Below are 18,407 nucleotides of genomic sequence, written 5' to 3' on the forward strand. Positions count from 1 at the left end.
GTTTTCCATACGAGCTGCACCAATTTATATTCCTACCACCAGTGAAAGAGGGCTCCCTTTTCTCTACATCCTCTCCAATACTTGATATTTCTTGACTTTTTAACGATAGCCATTCTGATTGGTGTGAGATGATATCTCACTGTGGTTTTGATTTGCATTTCCCTAATAATTAGTGATGCTGAGTATCTTTTCACGTGCCTGTTGGCCATCTGTATATCTTCTTTGGAAATATGTCTGTTCATATCCTCTACCCATTTTTTGATTGGGTTGTTTATTTTTTTGTTGTTGAGTTGTATAAGTTTTTTTTTTTTTTTTTGAGGAAGATTAGCCCTGAGCTAACATCTGCTGCCAATCCTCCTCTTTTTGCTGAGGAAGACTGGCCCTGAGCTAATAGGGTGCTCATCTTCCTCTACTTTGTATGTGGGATGCCTGCCACAGCATGGCTTGACAAGCGGTGGGCAGATCTGCACCTGGGATCCGAACTGGCAAATGCCAGGCCACTGAAGCAGAATGTGCAAACTTAACTGCTGCGCCACCAGGCTGACCCCAATATAAGTTCTTTATATATTTTGGTTATTGACCCCTTATTGGATATGTGATTTGCAAATATCTTCTCACAATTGGTAGGGTGTTGTGTTTGTTTTTTTTTTTTTTAAAGATTTTATTTTTTCCTTTTTCTCCCCAAAGCCCCCCGGTACATAGTTGTGTATTCTTCGTTGTGGGTTCTAATTGTGGCATGTGGGACGCTGCCTCAGCGTGGTCTGATGAGCAGTGCCATGTCCGCGCCCAGGATTCGAACTAACGAAACACTGGGCCGCCCGCAGCGGAGCGCGCGCGAACTTAACCACTGGGCCACGGGGCCAGCCCCAGGGTGTTTTTTTTTTTGAGGCAGATTAGCCCTGAGCTAACTATTGCCAGTCCTCCTCTTTTTGCTGAGGAAGCCTGGCCCTGAGCTAACATCGTGCCCATCTTCCTCTACTTTATATGTGGGTTGCCTACCACAGCATGGTGTGCTAAGCGGTGCCATGTCCGCACCCAGGATCTGAACCCGCGAACCCTGGGTTGCCGAGAAGCAGAACGTGCGAACTTAACTGCTGTGCCACTGGGCCGGCCCTGGTAGGGTGTTTTGTTTTTGTTGATGGTTTCCTTTGCTGTGCGGAAGGCTTTTAATTTGATGTAATTTGTTTATTTTTTGTTTCCCTTGCCTAAGGAGATATTCAAAAAGATACTGCTAAGACTGATGTCAAAGAACATAGTACCTATGCTTTCTTCTAGGAGTTTTACAGTTCAAATCTTACATTCAAGTCCTTAATCAATTTTGAGTTAATTTTTGTATATGGTGTAACATGATGGTCTACTTTCACTCTTTTGCATGTGGCTGTCCAGTTTTCCCAACACCATTTATTGAAGGGACTTTCCTTTCTCCACTGTATGCTCTTGGCTCTTCTGTCAAAAATTAGCTGTTCACAGATGTGTGGGATGCTAAGCCTTCCTTATGCTGTATTTGTCTGGGTATATAAGAGTCCTAGAAACTGTATGAATTTCCTAGAAATTTGATATGTCCTGGTATATCACTGGTCAGTCATAATTCTATTTATTATCTTAAAATGTTGCATATCACAGAAATAACCAAATATCCTTGTCATTTCCATTATAACAAACTCTCATGAGATCTTTAACCCTGGGCATTTTTTTAAGTCTTTTGTCATTTACAGAGAGTTATTGTTTTACTATGATGCTTTTGCAAAAGTATTCCTACAAAAGCGCTTCATTCTCTAGGACATTCATGGAAAGGACTTTGACAAGTACAGGTTTCTAATACCTTTGCGATCATAAAACTGAACTAGGTAAAAATTTCTAAAACTAATAGAAAAACTAGATTCAACCAGAACAAGTATTAATTACACAAGACTGAACAAACTGAGGACGATGATTATAATTTTGATGACTTTTTATTTGAAACATTGCTGGTTACTTAACGTTTTGTTTTTTCCAGATTTAAAGAAACCTTTTCGGGGTGGCCCCGTGGCCGAGTGGTTAAGTTCGCGCACTCCACTTCAGTGGCCCAGGGTTTCACCAGTTTGGATCCTGGATGCAGACATGGCACCGCTCATCAAGCCATGCTGAGGTGGCGTCCCACATGCCACAACTAGAAGTACCCAGAACTAAAAATATACAACTATATACCAGGTAGCTTTGGGGAGAAAAATAAAAAATAAAATCTTAAAAAAAAAAAAAAAAGAAACCTTTTCTTTTAAGCTACCCATGGCTTACAGCAATTTGGTAAAGTATGAAATATTTACTTTTGCTCCCTACCTGATCCCTCCAGGATTTGGAAATTCTTGAATATACTTTTTGTTGCAACATAGCTATTTGCATAAGTTCAATCAAAATCTGTTCTCCTTATAACAGGACACAATTGGAAACATTCGCTGTATTGCCAAGGCTTTGACTAGAGTGCCATATTCGAGAGAGACGTGTATAGACTCAGATACAAACAGTAGCTTTAAGGAACTGCTGGGAAAAATCGGCCTGGTACCTTTCTTAAACGGTTCCCAGCAGCCTTACCAGGTAAAATCTGATGGCAAGTCCTTGCCTTGGTTTTTTGGACTCGGAAGATTTCAAGAGTTCATTCTGAGATTCCTTATGAAAAGTTCCAGCAAAGCAGTCTTAAAAAGAGCTTATATGGCCAATCACTATTCTTGTTGCACTTATATCAATATCAGGCCAAGTTTAATGCAAACAAATTAGTTTTAGTGTGATTATCTTTGGTAAGAAGACAAAAATGGGGGTAATTGCAGAGAGAAAAATTATGTTTGCACCTCTTATTTTTAATTAATTATTTATTTATTTTTTGAGGAAGATCAGCCCTGAGCTAACACCTGCTGCCAATCCTCCTCTTTTTGCTGAGGAAGACTGGCCCTAAGCTAACATCCGTACCCATCTTCCTCTACTTTATATGTGGGACGCCTACCACAGCATGGCTTGACAAACAGTGCCATGTCCACACCCGGGATCCGAATCAGTGAACCCTGGGCTGCCGAAGCAGAACGTGCGCACTTAACCGCTGCACCACTGGGCCGGCCTGTTTGTACCTTTCAGACGCTAGATTTTAGTCCTGTTAATTGTTTTCGAGGTTTTGTTGTATATCTACAAACTTGACTGGACCCTGAATTATTCTAGTTTCCTCAAATTTATGGCTACAACTCTCCAAACTAACATTCCCAATTCTCTCCCACTCTTCTCATTTGTAATCACTAAGAACGAAGACTGCCCTTCGATCTCCTTGGAAGGGACTATACCAGGTCCTCCTCACTAGCCAGATGGCAACCAAACTTCAGGGACTTGAACCTTGGGTACACATCTCACAGCTAAAGAAGGCTCCACTGGGGCTGGCCTCGTGGCCGAGTGGTTAAGTTTGCACGCTCCGCTGCAGGTGGCCCAGTGTTTTGTTGGTTTGAATCCTGGGCGCGGACATGGCACTGGTCATCAAACCCCACTGAGGCAGCGTCCCACATGCCACAACTAGAAGGACCCACAACGAAGAATATACAACTATGTACCGGGGGGCTTTGGGGAGAAAGAGGAAAAAAATTTTAAAAATCTTAAAAAAAAAAAAAGATTGGCGCCTGAGCTAACAACTGTTGCCAATCTTCAAAAAAATAAAAAATAAATAAAGAAGGCTCCACTTGACGTTTGGTCCTGTGCAGACAGTGGAGACCTCTGAATCAAACTGCTGATAAAGAGAAAGAGCTGACATCGATGTAGACTGCTTCCACCCAAGATGCCGGATCAAGACTTCATACTTTAAACATGAAACCCTTTCTTCTTTCTTTCTTTTACTCCGGCACTGGCTTGGAAGGATAACATCATCATCCATATCTCCCAGGCCATTGCTAAAGGGGGTGATCTTTCAGACTGCTGGATTTGTCACAAAAAACTCTGATCTGTCCATTAACAATGCCACCTTAGCAGGAGTGGTTTGTGTCCTGACAGGATTTATTTTTATCTGTGGCGGTTATCATGCTCCTTGGGCCTATGAATGTCTGGAGGGCTGGTGCATCACCAGGCAATGCCTTTTAGGTTACCTGACTGTGCCCCTGACTGTTCACAGACAGACTGAGTCATCTCACTGGTCAACAACCCTGAATTGATACTGTCGAGTCAGAAAGTACCTACCAGGAGGGTTTCATGATTCGGAATTTCCTTCCTTTGGCAGGTCCCTACTTCACTGGTTACGAATGAGTACAAATGAGGCTATGATTAGGAATCTCTCCATAACTCTTGAAAATATTGCAGAATCTGTTGCGAAAAAGCGATAGCTGCCCAACAAAAATCCTTAGACTCTCTGGCCAAAGTTGTTCTTGATAATAGGATGGCCCCTGATCATCTTTTAGCTGAACAAGGAGGTGCCTGTGCTGTGGCCAACACCATTTGCTGCATCTGGATTAACATTTCTGGGGAAGATGAAACTCAGGTACATAAGATCAATGAACAAGCCACCCGGCTTAAGAAAGTGACTCCTTCACTGGCGTCTTTCTTTGACTTATTTGATTCTGATTGGTTTGAATCTTGGGGACCATGGCTCTGCAGTACACTCTAGACATTATCCTGCTTATCACAATCATAGTATTCTCCCCGGCATGCTGTATTTTCTCAAAAGCCTTAAATGCATGTTCACAGCTGCTAACCACCAAGCAAATGATCTCCCTAAGACTGGTATACCAGAAAAGCAATGAAGAAAATGACTGACTAAAAAATTATGAGCCTAAAAGTTGTGACCTGTGACTATAACAGAGATTCAGAAAAAAAAAATCATGGACTGTGAACGTCCCACAGAGGATGGGTAAGAGGTGGGACAAGTACTCAGCAGTCGCTGAGAGTGGCGCTAATGTCTTACATTTTTATCACATCTCTCAGTTTGGCTGACGGTCTGATCAAAAAGGGGTGATCGTTCAAAAAGAAACAACAGGCCCAAAATGGAGTAATTTGTGCTAAGCCCCACGTCAGCAAATCAAGACTTAACACCTACCCCAACTGCAGTTTCAGCCTCTCCCAGGAATGTGATCTTCAGCCAGTCAGTCTGGAATTACCTGGTCAGCACGAGCAAGGCAATCTGCCTGACAGAGCCCCACCTTCTCCCAAAGAAGGTGACCTTGCGTGAAACTTTCTGCCCTTTGTTTGCATAACTTCCTTGCCTCGCCTCTTTCTGCCCATGAAAGTCTTCCATTTTGTACAGTTCCTTGGAGCTCTTTTCTATGTACTAGATGCTGCCCATTTCATGAACTGTTTAATAAAGCCAATTAGATCTTTAAATTTACTCAGTTGAATTTTGTTTTTAACACTATATTGTAGGTCCTTTGCATTTCTATATGAATTTTAGAAACAGCCTGTCAACTTCTCTTCAAAAGCCTGCTGAGATTTTGTAAATCTACAGCAAATTTGGGGAGAATTGCCATTTTAACAATATTAAGCCTTCTAATTTATGAACATGGTAGGTCTCTCCATTTAGTTAGGTATTCTTTAACATCTCTCAGTAATGCTTTGTTCAGCACACAGGTCTTGCACATCTTTGTCAGATATATGCCTAAGTATTTCATAGTTTTTGATGCAACTATAATGTCACTTTTCCATTTATATTGGTTGTTGCTGGTATACAGAAATGCAACTGATTGGTGTACATAGATCTTGTATCCTGGAACCCTGAGACACTCACTTATTAGATCTAGTTGCCCTTTTGCAGATTTCATGGGATTTTTCTACATAGATAATCACGTCATCTGCAAATGAGAACAGCTTTACTTCATTCTTTCCAATCTGGATGCCTTTTATTTGTTTCTTTCCTGATCCTACTGGACAGAACCTCCATTACAATGTTCGATAGTGGTGAGACTGGATACCCTTGCCTTGTTCCTGATCATAGGGAGAAACATTCACATTTAATTTTTCACTATTAATTTTGATGTTAGCTGTACGATTTCCTTAGATGCTCTTTATCAGGACTGTATGCCAACATTTGTCAAATGCTTTTTCTGTATCTACTGAGAGGATCAAATTGCTTTTCTTTCCCGGTCTGGTAGCAGGATGAAAAACACTGATTTTCAAATGTTAAACAACATTGCATTCCTGGAATAACCTCCCGGGTCCTTTTTATAAGCTGTTGGGTTCTGTTTGTTAAAAAATTGTTAAGAATTTCCTCATCTATGTTCATGAGAGATTGTTTAGTAATTTTCTTTTCTTATAATGTCTTTACCTGGTATTGCTATCAGGGTAGTTCTAGTGTTCTTTCTTTTTTTTTCCAGCTTTCTTTCTCTCTAAGCTTCAGTTTGCATAGTTTCTGTTCAATTTCACTGATCTTTTCTTCTGTGTTATCTATTAAGTTCCTGTGGATTTCATGTCAAATATTTAAAGTTTTAGCTGTAGCACTTCTGTTTTATCTTTTTCTCCTCTTATTATTCATTTGTTCTTTAAAATCTTGGATTATATCTATAAATAAATGTTTTGAAGATCTCTTCTGCTAATTCCATCACCACCATCATTTCTGGGTCTGTTTCAATTGCCTAATTTTTCTCCTGGTTATAGGTCACATTTTCTAAGCTTCTTCCCTCATCTAGCAATTTTTGTCAGATACTAAACATGTTGTTGACTGTCTAGATTGTGTTGTTTTTTTAAAAAAAGTGCACACTCTTCCGCTGGCAGATAGTTTATTTGCAGAGCAGCATGACCATTTCAAGACTTGTTTTTACACTTTGTTAGGGTTGCCCTAAAGAAGCCTTTATTTGGGGGCTAGTGTAATCTCTTCTAGTTCTTTTGACATCTGTAATGAATGCCTTGGGTACTAAGTTCTTTCTACTGTTTAGAACTCGAATATTTCCCAACCCTGTGTGACCTCCAAATGTTCAGTCAGCAGTTCCTTGGTATTTGTTCTTTTTCAGGCCTCAAGGAGTCTCACCCTAGACATGCACAGCTTAGTTTCAGTCAAAGACTCAAGAAACCCTTATGAAGATTTCTGGAGTTCTTTCTAGATGTAGCTACCACCTCTGCATTACTCTATCCCACAAATTCCAGGCACCTCAGTCTTGCCAAACTCTGATTTCTGTCTCCTCAGTTCAAAGAGTCAATGAAATTGCTGTGCTATACTTGGTTTCCCCACCCTAAGCCTGGTCTGGTAAATGCCTCCAGGAAGAAAGCCAGGGAGACTGTAGAGCTCATCTTATTTGTTTTCCTGCTTTCAGGGACTGGAATCCTTGCTGTCTTTTGTCTAACGTCTAGAAAAAAACTGTTTCAAATTTCCCCTCCAGTTTTCTATTATTTATGGCTGGAGGGCTAGTCTGGTACAGTTATTCTGTCATGACCCAGAGTATAAGTTTCTGCTTATATAATTTTCTGTCATATCTTCTTCACTTATAATGACATGCAAATATTCCACTGTCTGAATATTCCGACATTATCTAACATTTCTCTATTGCTGGACCTCTAGGTTATTTCGTTATTTGCTATTATAAATAATGGTGCCATGAATATCTCTATAAAAACAAGCATTTGAGTATAATTTTAAAATTAAAAGGTAGACTACCTAAATGTTCAATAGGGAAATGGCTACATAAATTACTAAGTCCATTTAATAAATGGATAGCCATACGTTATGGATCATACTGTGTACCCCCAAAAGACAGGTTAAAGTCTTAACCCTCAGTATTTCAGAATGCGACCTTATTTGAAAATAGGGTTGTTGCTGATGGGATTAGTTAAGATGAGGTCATTAGGGTGGGCCCTAATCCAATATGACTGGTGTTCTTATGAAAAGTGGAGATATGGACACAGAAACAGACACACACAGAAGACGATGTGAAGACACACAGGGAGAAGACGGCCTTTTGACTAGAGAGATGTATCTACAAGTCGAGGAATGCCATGAATTGGCAGCAAACACCAGAAGCTAGAAAAGGCAAAAGAGGATTCTCCTCTCAAGCCTCCAGGGAAAGCATGGATCTGCTGACATCCTGATTAGACTTCTAGCCTCCAGAACTGCAAGAGAGGACATTCCTTTTGTATTAAACCATCTATCTGTGGTACTTCTTACGGTAGCCCTAGGAAACTAACACACCATATAGTAACGATTATGTGATTATTACAAATGACAGTGTCAAAAACTTTCTAAAATATGGGAAAAGGTTCATCATAATGTATGAAATAGGCACTATTATTATTCCCATTTAACAAATGTGGAAACTGAAGCCCCAGGCTTAATAATTTTCTCAAAAGGGCATACATAGTAATTGCTGGAACATGATTTGAATCCAGGTAGATTCCTGTGTGCTCTTAATCACTATGCAATAGTATCTCTTAATCATTAAAAGCCATAAACGGCATTAAAACTTTTTAAAGCAAAGTGAGAAGTAAATTCCATTTAAATATAAACAAAACAAGCCAGGAGAGCAAGAAAGTAGGAACCTGAACTATCTGAGTTGAGATAAAATATTCTAACATTCCCCCAATTACAGTGCATTTTAGAATAAATTCTTTAGGGTGGTCATTCCATAGAATAAACTTGAAAGAATAGCAATACCTCAAGTATTAACAAAAATAAACAGTTACATGAAAAAGCACTATTATCTACTTATTATTTTTTATTTTCTCCTATGGAACTGTAAAAGTGCATCCTTGAATAATGAGGACAGAAGGCTAGAGATTATAGAGGCTTGGCATAAGATGGGGTAGGCTCAATAAACTAGGGAGTTCTCACAACCTGTGGGTTCAGCACAAGAAGATAATTTTTAGGGCAGAGGCAGTTTAATGAGGCTAATGAGGCAGTCTTATGTTATAAACAAACAACTCTGCTTCTGGGGAATTTAGTAAGAGCAGCCAGAAACCCTGCCAGGTGGAAGTTCAGGTGGTTACAAAGCAGTTTTCTCTGTCACATCCCATTCCCTAAACCCTCCTCCTCTGTCCACCTGACACAGACGACCTTTTGCTGACTTGCCTTTTTGTGGTACACACTGAGTTTTCATCAAAGAATGCAACAAGAAAGAATCTAACAAAATGTTACTGCTATTTGCTATAAGACTATTGTTAAAAACAACTCTTGGGGGGCCAGCCCTGTGGTGTAGTCATAAGTTTGCGCACTCAGCTTCGGTGGCCCAGGGTTTGCAGGTTTGGATCCTGGGCACTGACCTACACATCGCTCATCAAGCCATGCTGTGGTGGCATTCCATATACAAGAGAGGAAGACTGAAACAGATGTTAGCTCAGGGCCAATCTTCTTCACCAAAAACTCCCCCCCAAAACAAAAAAACACAACTCTCAGGGCCAGCCCCACGGCCTACTGGTTAAGTTCAGCGTGCTCCACTTCAGTGGGCCAGATTCGGTTCCCGGGCACAGACCAACGCCACTCATCAGCAGCCGTGCTGTGGCAGTGACCCACATACAAAATAGAGCAAGATTGGCATGGATGTTACCTCAGGGCGAATCTTCCTCAGCAAAAAAAACCCAAAAAACAACTCTCATATTTCCTATATAAGGCCATTTACAATATGGCCCCTATTAAGGTCCTATAAAAGGAATTTAATTTGTAGGTAACTGCTCAGAAAAGCTTTACTTCCATCTGAGGATATGGAATGTTTTTTCCCCCTTATATGGAAAGAGAGCCACATAGCTGATTATTTGGAGTCCAGCCACAAAAAAGTATATGAATCACCATGAACAGCCTACATATCTACATTCTATTTCTACTCTTTTCCCTCAAACCTTTAATGTTTTTTCAAATTATTTTTCCTTGTTCCTGATTTATTTATTTTTTAACATAAAAAAATTTATTTATTTACTTTTTTGAGGAAGATCAGCCCTGAGCTAACATCCACTGCCAATCCTCCTCTTTTTGCTGAGGAAGATTGACCCTAAGTGAACATCTGAGCCCATCTTCCTCTACTTTATATGTGGGATGCCTACCACAGCATGGCTTGATGACTGGTGCATAGGTCCATGCCCGGGATCTGAACCGGCGAATCCCAGGCTGCTGAAGCAGAGTGTGCCAACTTAATTACTACGCCACTGAGCCAGCCCCAGGAATGTCTTAAACAATGGAATTTAGTATGGATGAGGCCTGGGCACTGGAATGCACCATAAACACTGGATCTCCTTAAGACCTTGTGCTCAACATATGGACTCACTGTAGGCTCCTAATCTCTATATTCCATAAGGTTAAAAGAGTGTGTCTCATTCACCAGTGTCATTCGGTATCTAGTATTGCCATTCTTTCATTCTGAAAGAATAAATCTAGTTTATAACCTAAAATTCTCTTACATTGTATTGTTTAAAGTCTGTGTCCCTAAAACTTACTTCAACACACAATTTAGAAATGGCTTTCCCATGTAAGGAGAATTTCACTTGAAACAGAAAGACAAATTTCTCTTTTTGGTACATACGATTTTTGCTGCAGACATGTTGCATAGCCCAAACTGCCCACAGCTGGACTCCTGGTGTCGTGAAACAGCCAAGTAATGGGAAAAATGGATTAAAGGACCTAAAGGTCAAAAGGAAAGAATAAAAGTTACATCTTATACTTAGTGTTATTTCCTAACACAATAATTCCATTCTAGAAACCACATTCTACTATTTTTAAACTAGTGTAAATGAGCTATAGAACATCTTTTCTTCGTCTTAGCCATTTGAAAAAGGATCATATTCACACAAAAGTCTTGGGACAGAAGATGGAAAGTGATCAAAACATGGTAGTAACAGAAAAAAAATTTTTTTTTAGATTTTTTTTTTCCTTTTTCTCCCTAAAGGCCCTGGTACATAGTTGTACATTTTTAGTTGTGAGTCCCTCTAGTTGTGGCATGTGGGACGCCACCTCAGCATGGCCTGATGAGTGGTGCTAGGTCTGCGCCCAGGATCTGAACCAGCAAAATCCTGGCGCCACCAAAGCAGAACACACGAATTTAACTACTTGACCACGGGGCCGGCCCAGAAAAAAATATTTTTTTCCAAAGTACTTTTTTGGTCTTGAAGATACATACTTGAAGAACAGCAGACCTTGGTTTGGAAACTTAGAAAAGGAGAAGTTAGCTGACAATTAACCGGTAGAACGCCATGAAGGTCTAGAATTAGCCTTTCCATTCCACTGGTCCTCTGCCCCAAAATGGATAGAACATAAGTTGGGAGAATCAAAAACGTTGGCGCCATCAGCATTTATGAAGTAGACAACAAAAATAAGTTGTAATAATATTTATGCAGCAATGCGTAATACTTACATAGCTATCAAGTCACCTAATTGTCATAAACAGAGTTGGGAATCCAGTATGCACTTTCATAAATTTTTATAAACTGTTTCCTCAAACTAATCTGGTGTCTGGTTCTTTCAATGTCACCTTTTTTAGACCTCTGCATTAATACATTGTATCCTCTTCCTAAAATCTTCTGCCCTTACTTCTTTCTCAAAACTCAGCTCACAATCCACTTCCTCTGGATTTTCCAGGACAGATTTAAGTATCTAATGTTTAGTTTCATAGCACTCTTGTAGCACTTTCATATAACTAGTACAATAGTGAATTATACCTGATTCACATTTGGTCTCCCCTTACTAGGCTGTAAGGTTGTTGTGTGCAGGCACTGTGTCTTACTCATCTTTGAATTTCAAGAGTATAAAAGAAGTCCCTGACACTTGTCTTCAAAAACTGTAGAACGAAGGACTGAGGAATGATAGGTAGCAGAAAAAAGTAAAAATACTTTTTTTAAAGCCAATACAAAGATGGATGCCTCAGAGAAAAACTATATACCCAGTAGGAATGATCTCTAGGCAAGCAAAATGACTAGATTACTGGCTTAATATTATCTTGCTAATTACCTGTATGCTACCATCTCACACTCTGGAGTCGGCCATTTCAAAATAGCTGAATGCTGCAAGATACAAGACACAAGAAAGGATTACAACATTTATTTAGCACTGCATTATTGCATTATGAGGCTTTGATAGTTTAACCACTACGAATGTTGTTTATATGCTTCCAGAAATCACAAAATGACCCTACCAGATCATCCAGAAGAGAATTTCTCTGGCTACGGCTCAAAGTCCAAGCTTGTTCACCTCTAGATATTAAATGGGCAATAATTCCAGCTGCAAAGTAACTGACTTCCACTTCAACACTATGTAGAAGGCTACTGATGTGGTCTATAAAATCCTTCCACATTAATTCAGAGTGCAATTCTTGTACTTCAGCTATATTGTTCTGGAAAAAAAAGAAGACATAAAAATCAAAGTTATATGTTTAGCAAATGGCTAAATGACCCCCAGCATTCTAAGAAAGAGCAGAGACTGCAATGATTTAAACATGTAGCTGCATATGGACAAAAGGTGAAGATTGTTGCTGTGTTAACACAGTGGGATTATGGGTGATTTTTTTCCTCTCCTCCCCAAACAATAAAATAAAGAAACAGTAGTGGGTTCCTTTTCAGGCAAAATGGTGAACTAGATAACCTAAAAATTTACCGCTATAACATATGTAGAAATGCTGGGTGAAAAATAGCTAGCAGCCTTTAAATATCTAACTTTATTTGCTGGGATAAAAAGCAAACAAACCCAAACTAGAGCAGTAACAGGCCATCACTGACCTGCAGGAGCAAGAGAACCGGGTTTTAATAGCCGTGCAAGAGCAGAAGGTAAGGGCTAGAAATTGGAACTGAGACTTCGCATACAAGGGAAGGACTTTCAAAGCGTTAAACCTCAATAAAAGAGTCGACTGGCACAGATACGTGAAAAAGAAGCCTATTATATAACCTGGGCTCTGGCCTAAAAGTAGAAGTCTTCCCTTGTAATTTACAACCAGAGGCCTGCCCTCATGCAAGATTGTAGTTCAAATTTACACCATCTGTGTGGTCTGGAGAAACTCCAAGCTGAAAAGCAACAGCAAGAGAGGTAGGAAGAAAACCAGGAAAGTTTGTTTCTAGAAAGCAGAGAGGGGTGAGTGTCTCAAAAGGACGTAGAGATTACCAATTCTGAATAATGTGGAGAGCCTAAGTAAGATGAAGACAAAAAAGCATCCATTTGTTTGAGCAATATAGTGATCTCATGTCTTAAAAATTTCATAGCCTTAGACCTCCACCGAATGCCAAAGTTTGCCTGCTGGCCTAAAGAAGGTAGGTATCTGGACTTGGGGTGTGGTGGCTTCCCCAGGCAGTACATAAGGAAGACCTCTGTTCACAGGGGAAACAACTGAGGGGTTTCCAATTTATACTGTGATTGATCTCCCAAAGGATCTAAGATCTAACTTATCTCAGCACTCTGAAGATTAATCCTTATTCTTAAAACTTCATTTGATCTACTATGAAATCATAATTCTCTTCCTAACAGATTTATTCCATTTCTTAGAAACCAAAAACCCTGGTCTTTTCATTGTTAAGAGACTATTCACTCCCTAGCTTAAATCATTCTATAAGAAATGAAAATGAAAGGCATCATGTCCAAATGTATTCTTTGTAATGACCAACAAGTTTTCTTCTCCAACCATGAAAAAGAGTGAGGGTAGAAGAGACAAGTTTAACTATACTCACTACATGAATGTGTATAATCTTGTATTTTTCTATTGCATCAATGATTAATCAAGGTCTCCTATGTCCCTCTCTAATCGCACATATTTATACAAGAAAAGGCACTTCACATTAATTTTTTATTATTTATATTTTTTACATAGCATGTATCATTTTTATAGCGACACAAAAGGAAAGGAAATATATGCCATTTAAAACAAACAAACGAGTAGGCCTCCATCTCCTCCAAGCTTGGGGAAGCTTGATAGAAAGAAAGACAAAGACCCCACACCCCTGGAACTCAAAGCCCCACAGAAGACACATCACAATGCTAAATTACTATTCACAATGAAAACAATCCATGACGAGTAAGAATCAACAAACAATAGTTGATTAGATCCCCCAAGAACCTCATATAATACAACTACAAGATAGTAACTGATAAAAAAAAGTAAATACACACACACACACACACACACACACACACACAAGAAAACACAAAGACAGGGCCAGCCCAGTGGCACGGCATTTAAGTTCACACATTCTGCTTTGGCAGCCCGCGGTTCGCCAGTTCAGATCCCGGTGTGGACATGGCATCGCTTGGTACGCCATGCTGTGGTGGGTGTCCCACATATAAAGTAGAGGAAGATGGGCACGGATGTTAGCTTAGGTCCAGTCTTCCTCAAAAGAAAGAAAGAAAACACAAAGACACCACTATTAAAACAAAAAACAAAAAGGAAAAATTCAGAATAGAACAAAATAGAACATCAAAAGAATTATGGCCATTCTTTCCTGCCCTAAACAAGTTACCAGAAAACCAGACAAAATATATGAGAGAACTATTTTCAGACAGTGGATAATAGGCTATACAGGAATGTGATCCCTGAGAGAAGGTATTCAAATGGGGCAGTTTCCAGATTGCTGTGTATGTAAAGGAAATCTAAAGAGAAAGAATCTGGCAGTTTTGCTGAGTTGAAGAGACAGAGATCAGAGTTCAGGGTGGCCAAGGCAGCAAACATTTGTAGAACAGAGTACTGAAATGGAAAAAGCTTGAGAGAGAGAGAAAAAGAGTGAAAGACACCTGCAGAGGGATGCCTTCAAATCTTTGGTTGAGTATTGATATGGGGTGAAACTCCATGAGGCTAGGGAAAGAATCACCAGAAAGCAGTGCATGAACCAATCCCAAAGCCACACACGGTTAGGAATAGTTCACATTCCCATCAGCCAGAGTGAAGAGATCTCATAATAAACAAAACATTGGACAGTAGTAGGGTTAAATCATATATCAGCCATAGGGTAAAGACTGATCTGAACCATTCTAACAAAGTAGATAAATAACCTTTGAAAGGAATAACTTGATCTGCAAGTAACTTAACTGCATGTCAGACAAAATCCAAGATTCTTTAAAGGAAAACAATAAAATCCAGCAATTAGCAATGTAAATTTCACAATGACTGCCATCCAATCAAAATTTACCAGGCATACAGAGCAAGCCCTGATGGTCCAGCGGTTAAAGTTCCACGCTCACCACTTCAGCAGCCCAGGTTCACTTCCTGGGTGCAGAACCACACCACCCATCTGTCAGTTGCCATGCTGTGGCGGCAGCTCACATAGAAAAACCAGAACAACTTACAACTAGGATATACAACCATGTAGTGGGGCTTTGGGGAGGGGAAAAAGAAAATGGGAAGGTGGCAACAGATGTTAGCTCAGGGCCAATCTTACCCTGCAAAAAAAAATAGTTACCAAGCATACAAAGATCAGGAAAAAACATGACCCACAATCAGGAGAAAAATCAATGAATAGAAATGACAGAGATAACAGAATTAGCAGACATGGACCTAAAACAGCTACTATAAATGTTATAAATATGATTCAAGTTGAAAGGAAAATACCAGAAGGAGAAAAATGAAGATAAAAAAAAGATCTAAATGTAACTTCTAGAAATAGAAAAAACATATATATATCTGAAATGAAAAATATACTGGATGAGGGGCCGGCCCCATGGCTGAGTGGATAAGTTCATGTGCTCTGCTTCAGCGGCCCAGGGTTTCACCGGCTCAGATCCAGGGTGGGGACCTAGCACTGCTCATCAGGCCATGCTGAGGCAGCATCCACATAGCGGAGCCAGAAGGACCTACAACTAGAATATACAACTATGTACCTGAGGGCTTTGGGGAGAAGAAGAAAAGAGAAAGAAAAGAAGATTTGCAACAGATGTTAGCTCGGGGCCAATTTTTAAAAAAATATACTGGATGAGATTAACAGCAAATGAGATGCAGCAGGAAAAAAATCAGTGAACTAAAAAACATAGCAACAGAAAACATCCAAGTCAAAAGCACAGAAAGAAAGAAGAGAAAAACTGGGAAAAAAGTCAATAGGTACTTCTGTGACATGTGAGACAATATCAAGCAATCTAAGATATTTGTAATTGAAATCTCAGTAAGAGAGGACATGAGAGAGGGTACAGAAAAAAATTTTGGGGGGCCGGCCCAGTGGCACAGCGGCTAAGTTCACACGTTCTGCTTCAGCAGCCTGGGGTTCACTGGTTTGGATCCTGGGTGTGAATGTATGCACTGCTTGTCAAGCCATGCTGTGGCAGGTGTCCCACCTATAAAGTAGAGGAAGATGGGCATGGATGTTAGCTCAGGGCCAGTTCTCCTTAGCAAAAAGAGGAGGGTTGGTGGCAGATGTTAGCTCAGGGCTAATCTTCATCAAAAAATTTTTAAAAAAAGAAGAAAAAATATTTGAAGAAATAATGGCCAAAATTTTTCCAAATTTGATGAAAATTATAAACCCAAAAACTCAAGAGAAAAAAATGCCCAGTTAGACATCAATAGCCTGAAACAATTTACCTTTTGAAAATGAAAGCGAAATAAAAGACTTTTTCACACAAACAAAACCGAATGAAAATTCATCGCCAGCATACCTACACTAAAATAAAATTGTTTTTTTTGAGGAAGATTAGCCCTGAGCTAACATCTGCTGCCAATCCTCCTCTTTTTGCTGAGGAAGACTGGCCCTGAGCTAACATCCATGCCCATCTTCCTATATTTTATACGTGGGATGCCAGCCACAGCACAGCTTGGCAAGCGGTGCCATGTCTGCACCTGGGATCTGAACCAGTGAACCCTGGGTTGCCAAAGTGGAACGAGCGCACTTAACCACTGTGCCACCAGGCCGGCCCCTAAAGAAATTTTTGAAAAACTGATATAATATGGTTGGTGCAGCCACTATGGAAAACAGTATTGAGATTTCTCAAAAAATTAAAAATTGAAATACCATACAACCCAGCCATCCGACTACTGGGTATCTATCTAAAGAACGTGAAATCAGCAATTCCAAAAGTCCCGTGCACCCCTATGTTCATTGCAGCATTATTTACAATAGCCAAGACGCGGAAGCAACCTAAGTGCCCATCAACAGATGACTGGATAAAGAAGATATGGTATATACATACAATGGAATATTACTCAGACATAAAAGAGGATAAAATCGTCCCATTCACAACAACATGGATGGACCTTGAGGGTATTACATTAAGTGAAATAAGCCAGATAGAGAAAGACAATCTCTATATGACTCCACTCATAAATGGAAGTTAAACATGTAGACAAAGAGAACAGATTAGCAGTTACCAGGGGAAAGGTGGGGTGGGGGGTGGGCACAAAGGGTGAAGTGGTGCACCCACAACATGACTGACAAACAATAATGTACAACTGAAATTTCACAAGGTTGTAAATGATCATGATCTTAATAAAAAGTAAAAAACAAACAAACAAACAAAAACTGAGTAATATGGGAAATATGTGGATAAATATAAAAGACAACTTTCTCATTTTTAAACCTATTTAATGGAAGATTGATGAGGACTCCTGCTTCTGGCAAAGATGGTGTAAAAGGGGCCAGATTTACTCTCCTCTGTGAAAGAACTGAAAAAAACACAAACGTGAAACAACAGTTTTCAAGGCACTGGACATTAGGTAATAAAGGACAGTAACCTTTAAAGATGGAAAACAAACAGGTGAGACATTGCCTTGAGAGGATTTCTAGGCTGCGGCACAAAGATACAGAACTGAAGCAGAGCCCAGTGCAGACTCATAGAGCTGAAGAGATGGAGCTGAGAGTCCAGGGAGCCCAAGGCAATTCACAGGACAGAAGAGCAGAGAGAAGAGCACTGCCCAGAGGGAGAATCCAGTCAGCTGCAGAGAGTGCCACTCGACGCAGCAGAGCACCGATCAGAGCACGGCTGTGAGGGAAGTATATGAGGGCAGAAAAAGAACCATCAAAACAGAGTAGAGAGCAGCTCCCGGCACTCACCCAGGGCCAGGAATAGTGCTTGTTCCCACCATCCAGTCTGGAAAAACTCTTCATTCTCAGGGTACTGTGTGGAGGACTCAGGAAGGTCTTGTCTCAGTAGTACAGAATAATTAGCCCTAGCCTGAGCACTGCTCTGAACCCTCCTAATAAATCATAAAAGCAGGATCCAAAATGATCAAACTGTTTAAAAGTTAATTACATCCCAGGACAAAGCTTAAGAATATTTTATGGGAGAACAAAAATATCCAGCACCCAACAAAGTAAAATTCACAATATCTGGCATCCAATCAAAAACTACCAGGGATACAAAGTGGCAGGAAAACACAACTCAAAATGAGGAGAATAATCAATCATTTGAAATTGACCCAGAACTGACACAGACATTAAAATTAGCAGAGGACAGTAAAACAGTTATTAAAAATATATTTCATATGTCCAAAAAGTTAAGTAGAAACATGGAAGACATAAAAAACAAACCCAAACTGAACTTCTAGAGAAGAAAATGACAATATCTAGAATGAAAAATACACTAGATGGGGTTAACAGCAGATTAGACACTGCAG

The 18,407-nt window shown here is 39.9% G+C and overlaps 1 protein-coding gene across 5 annotated transcripts in view; it reads right to left on the bottom strand.

The window, feature by feature from the left end:
- ZYG11B (zyg-11 family member B, cell cycle regulator) overlaps positions 1 to 18,407 on the bottom strand; it is a 91,743-nt gene that overhangs the window by 10,870 nt on the left and 62,466 nt on the right. For all 5 annotated transcript variants that reach the window (XM_044770798.2, XM_014844299.3, XM_014844300.3 and 2 more), the window contains 3 exons: positions 12,030 to 12,227; positions 11,846 to 11,898; positions 10,425 to 10,522 (listed from right to left, as the gene is read on the bottom strand). In XM_044770798.2, the coding sequence (XP_044626733.1) occupies positions 10,425 to 10,522; positions 11,846 to 11,898; positions 12,030 to 12,227 (349 nt within the window). The remainder of the gene's footprint in view (positions 1 to 10,424; positions 10,523 to 11,845; positions 11,899 to 12,029; positions 12,228 to 18,407) is intronic.

Source organism: Equus asinus, chromosome 5 (assembly GCF_041296235.1).
Source record: "Equus asinus isolate D_3611 breed Donkey chromosome 5, EquAss-T2T_v2, whole genome shotgun sequence".
Classification (NCBI taxonomy): domain Eukaryota; kingdom Metazoa; phylum Chordata; class Mammalia; order Perissodactyla; family Equidae; genus Equus; species Equus asinus.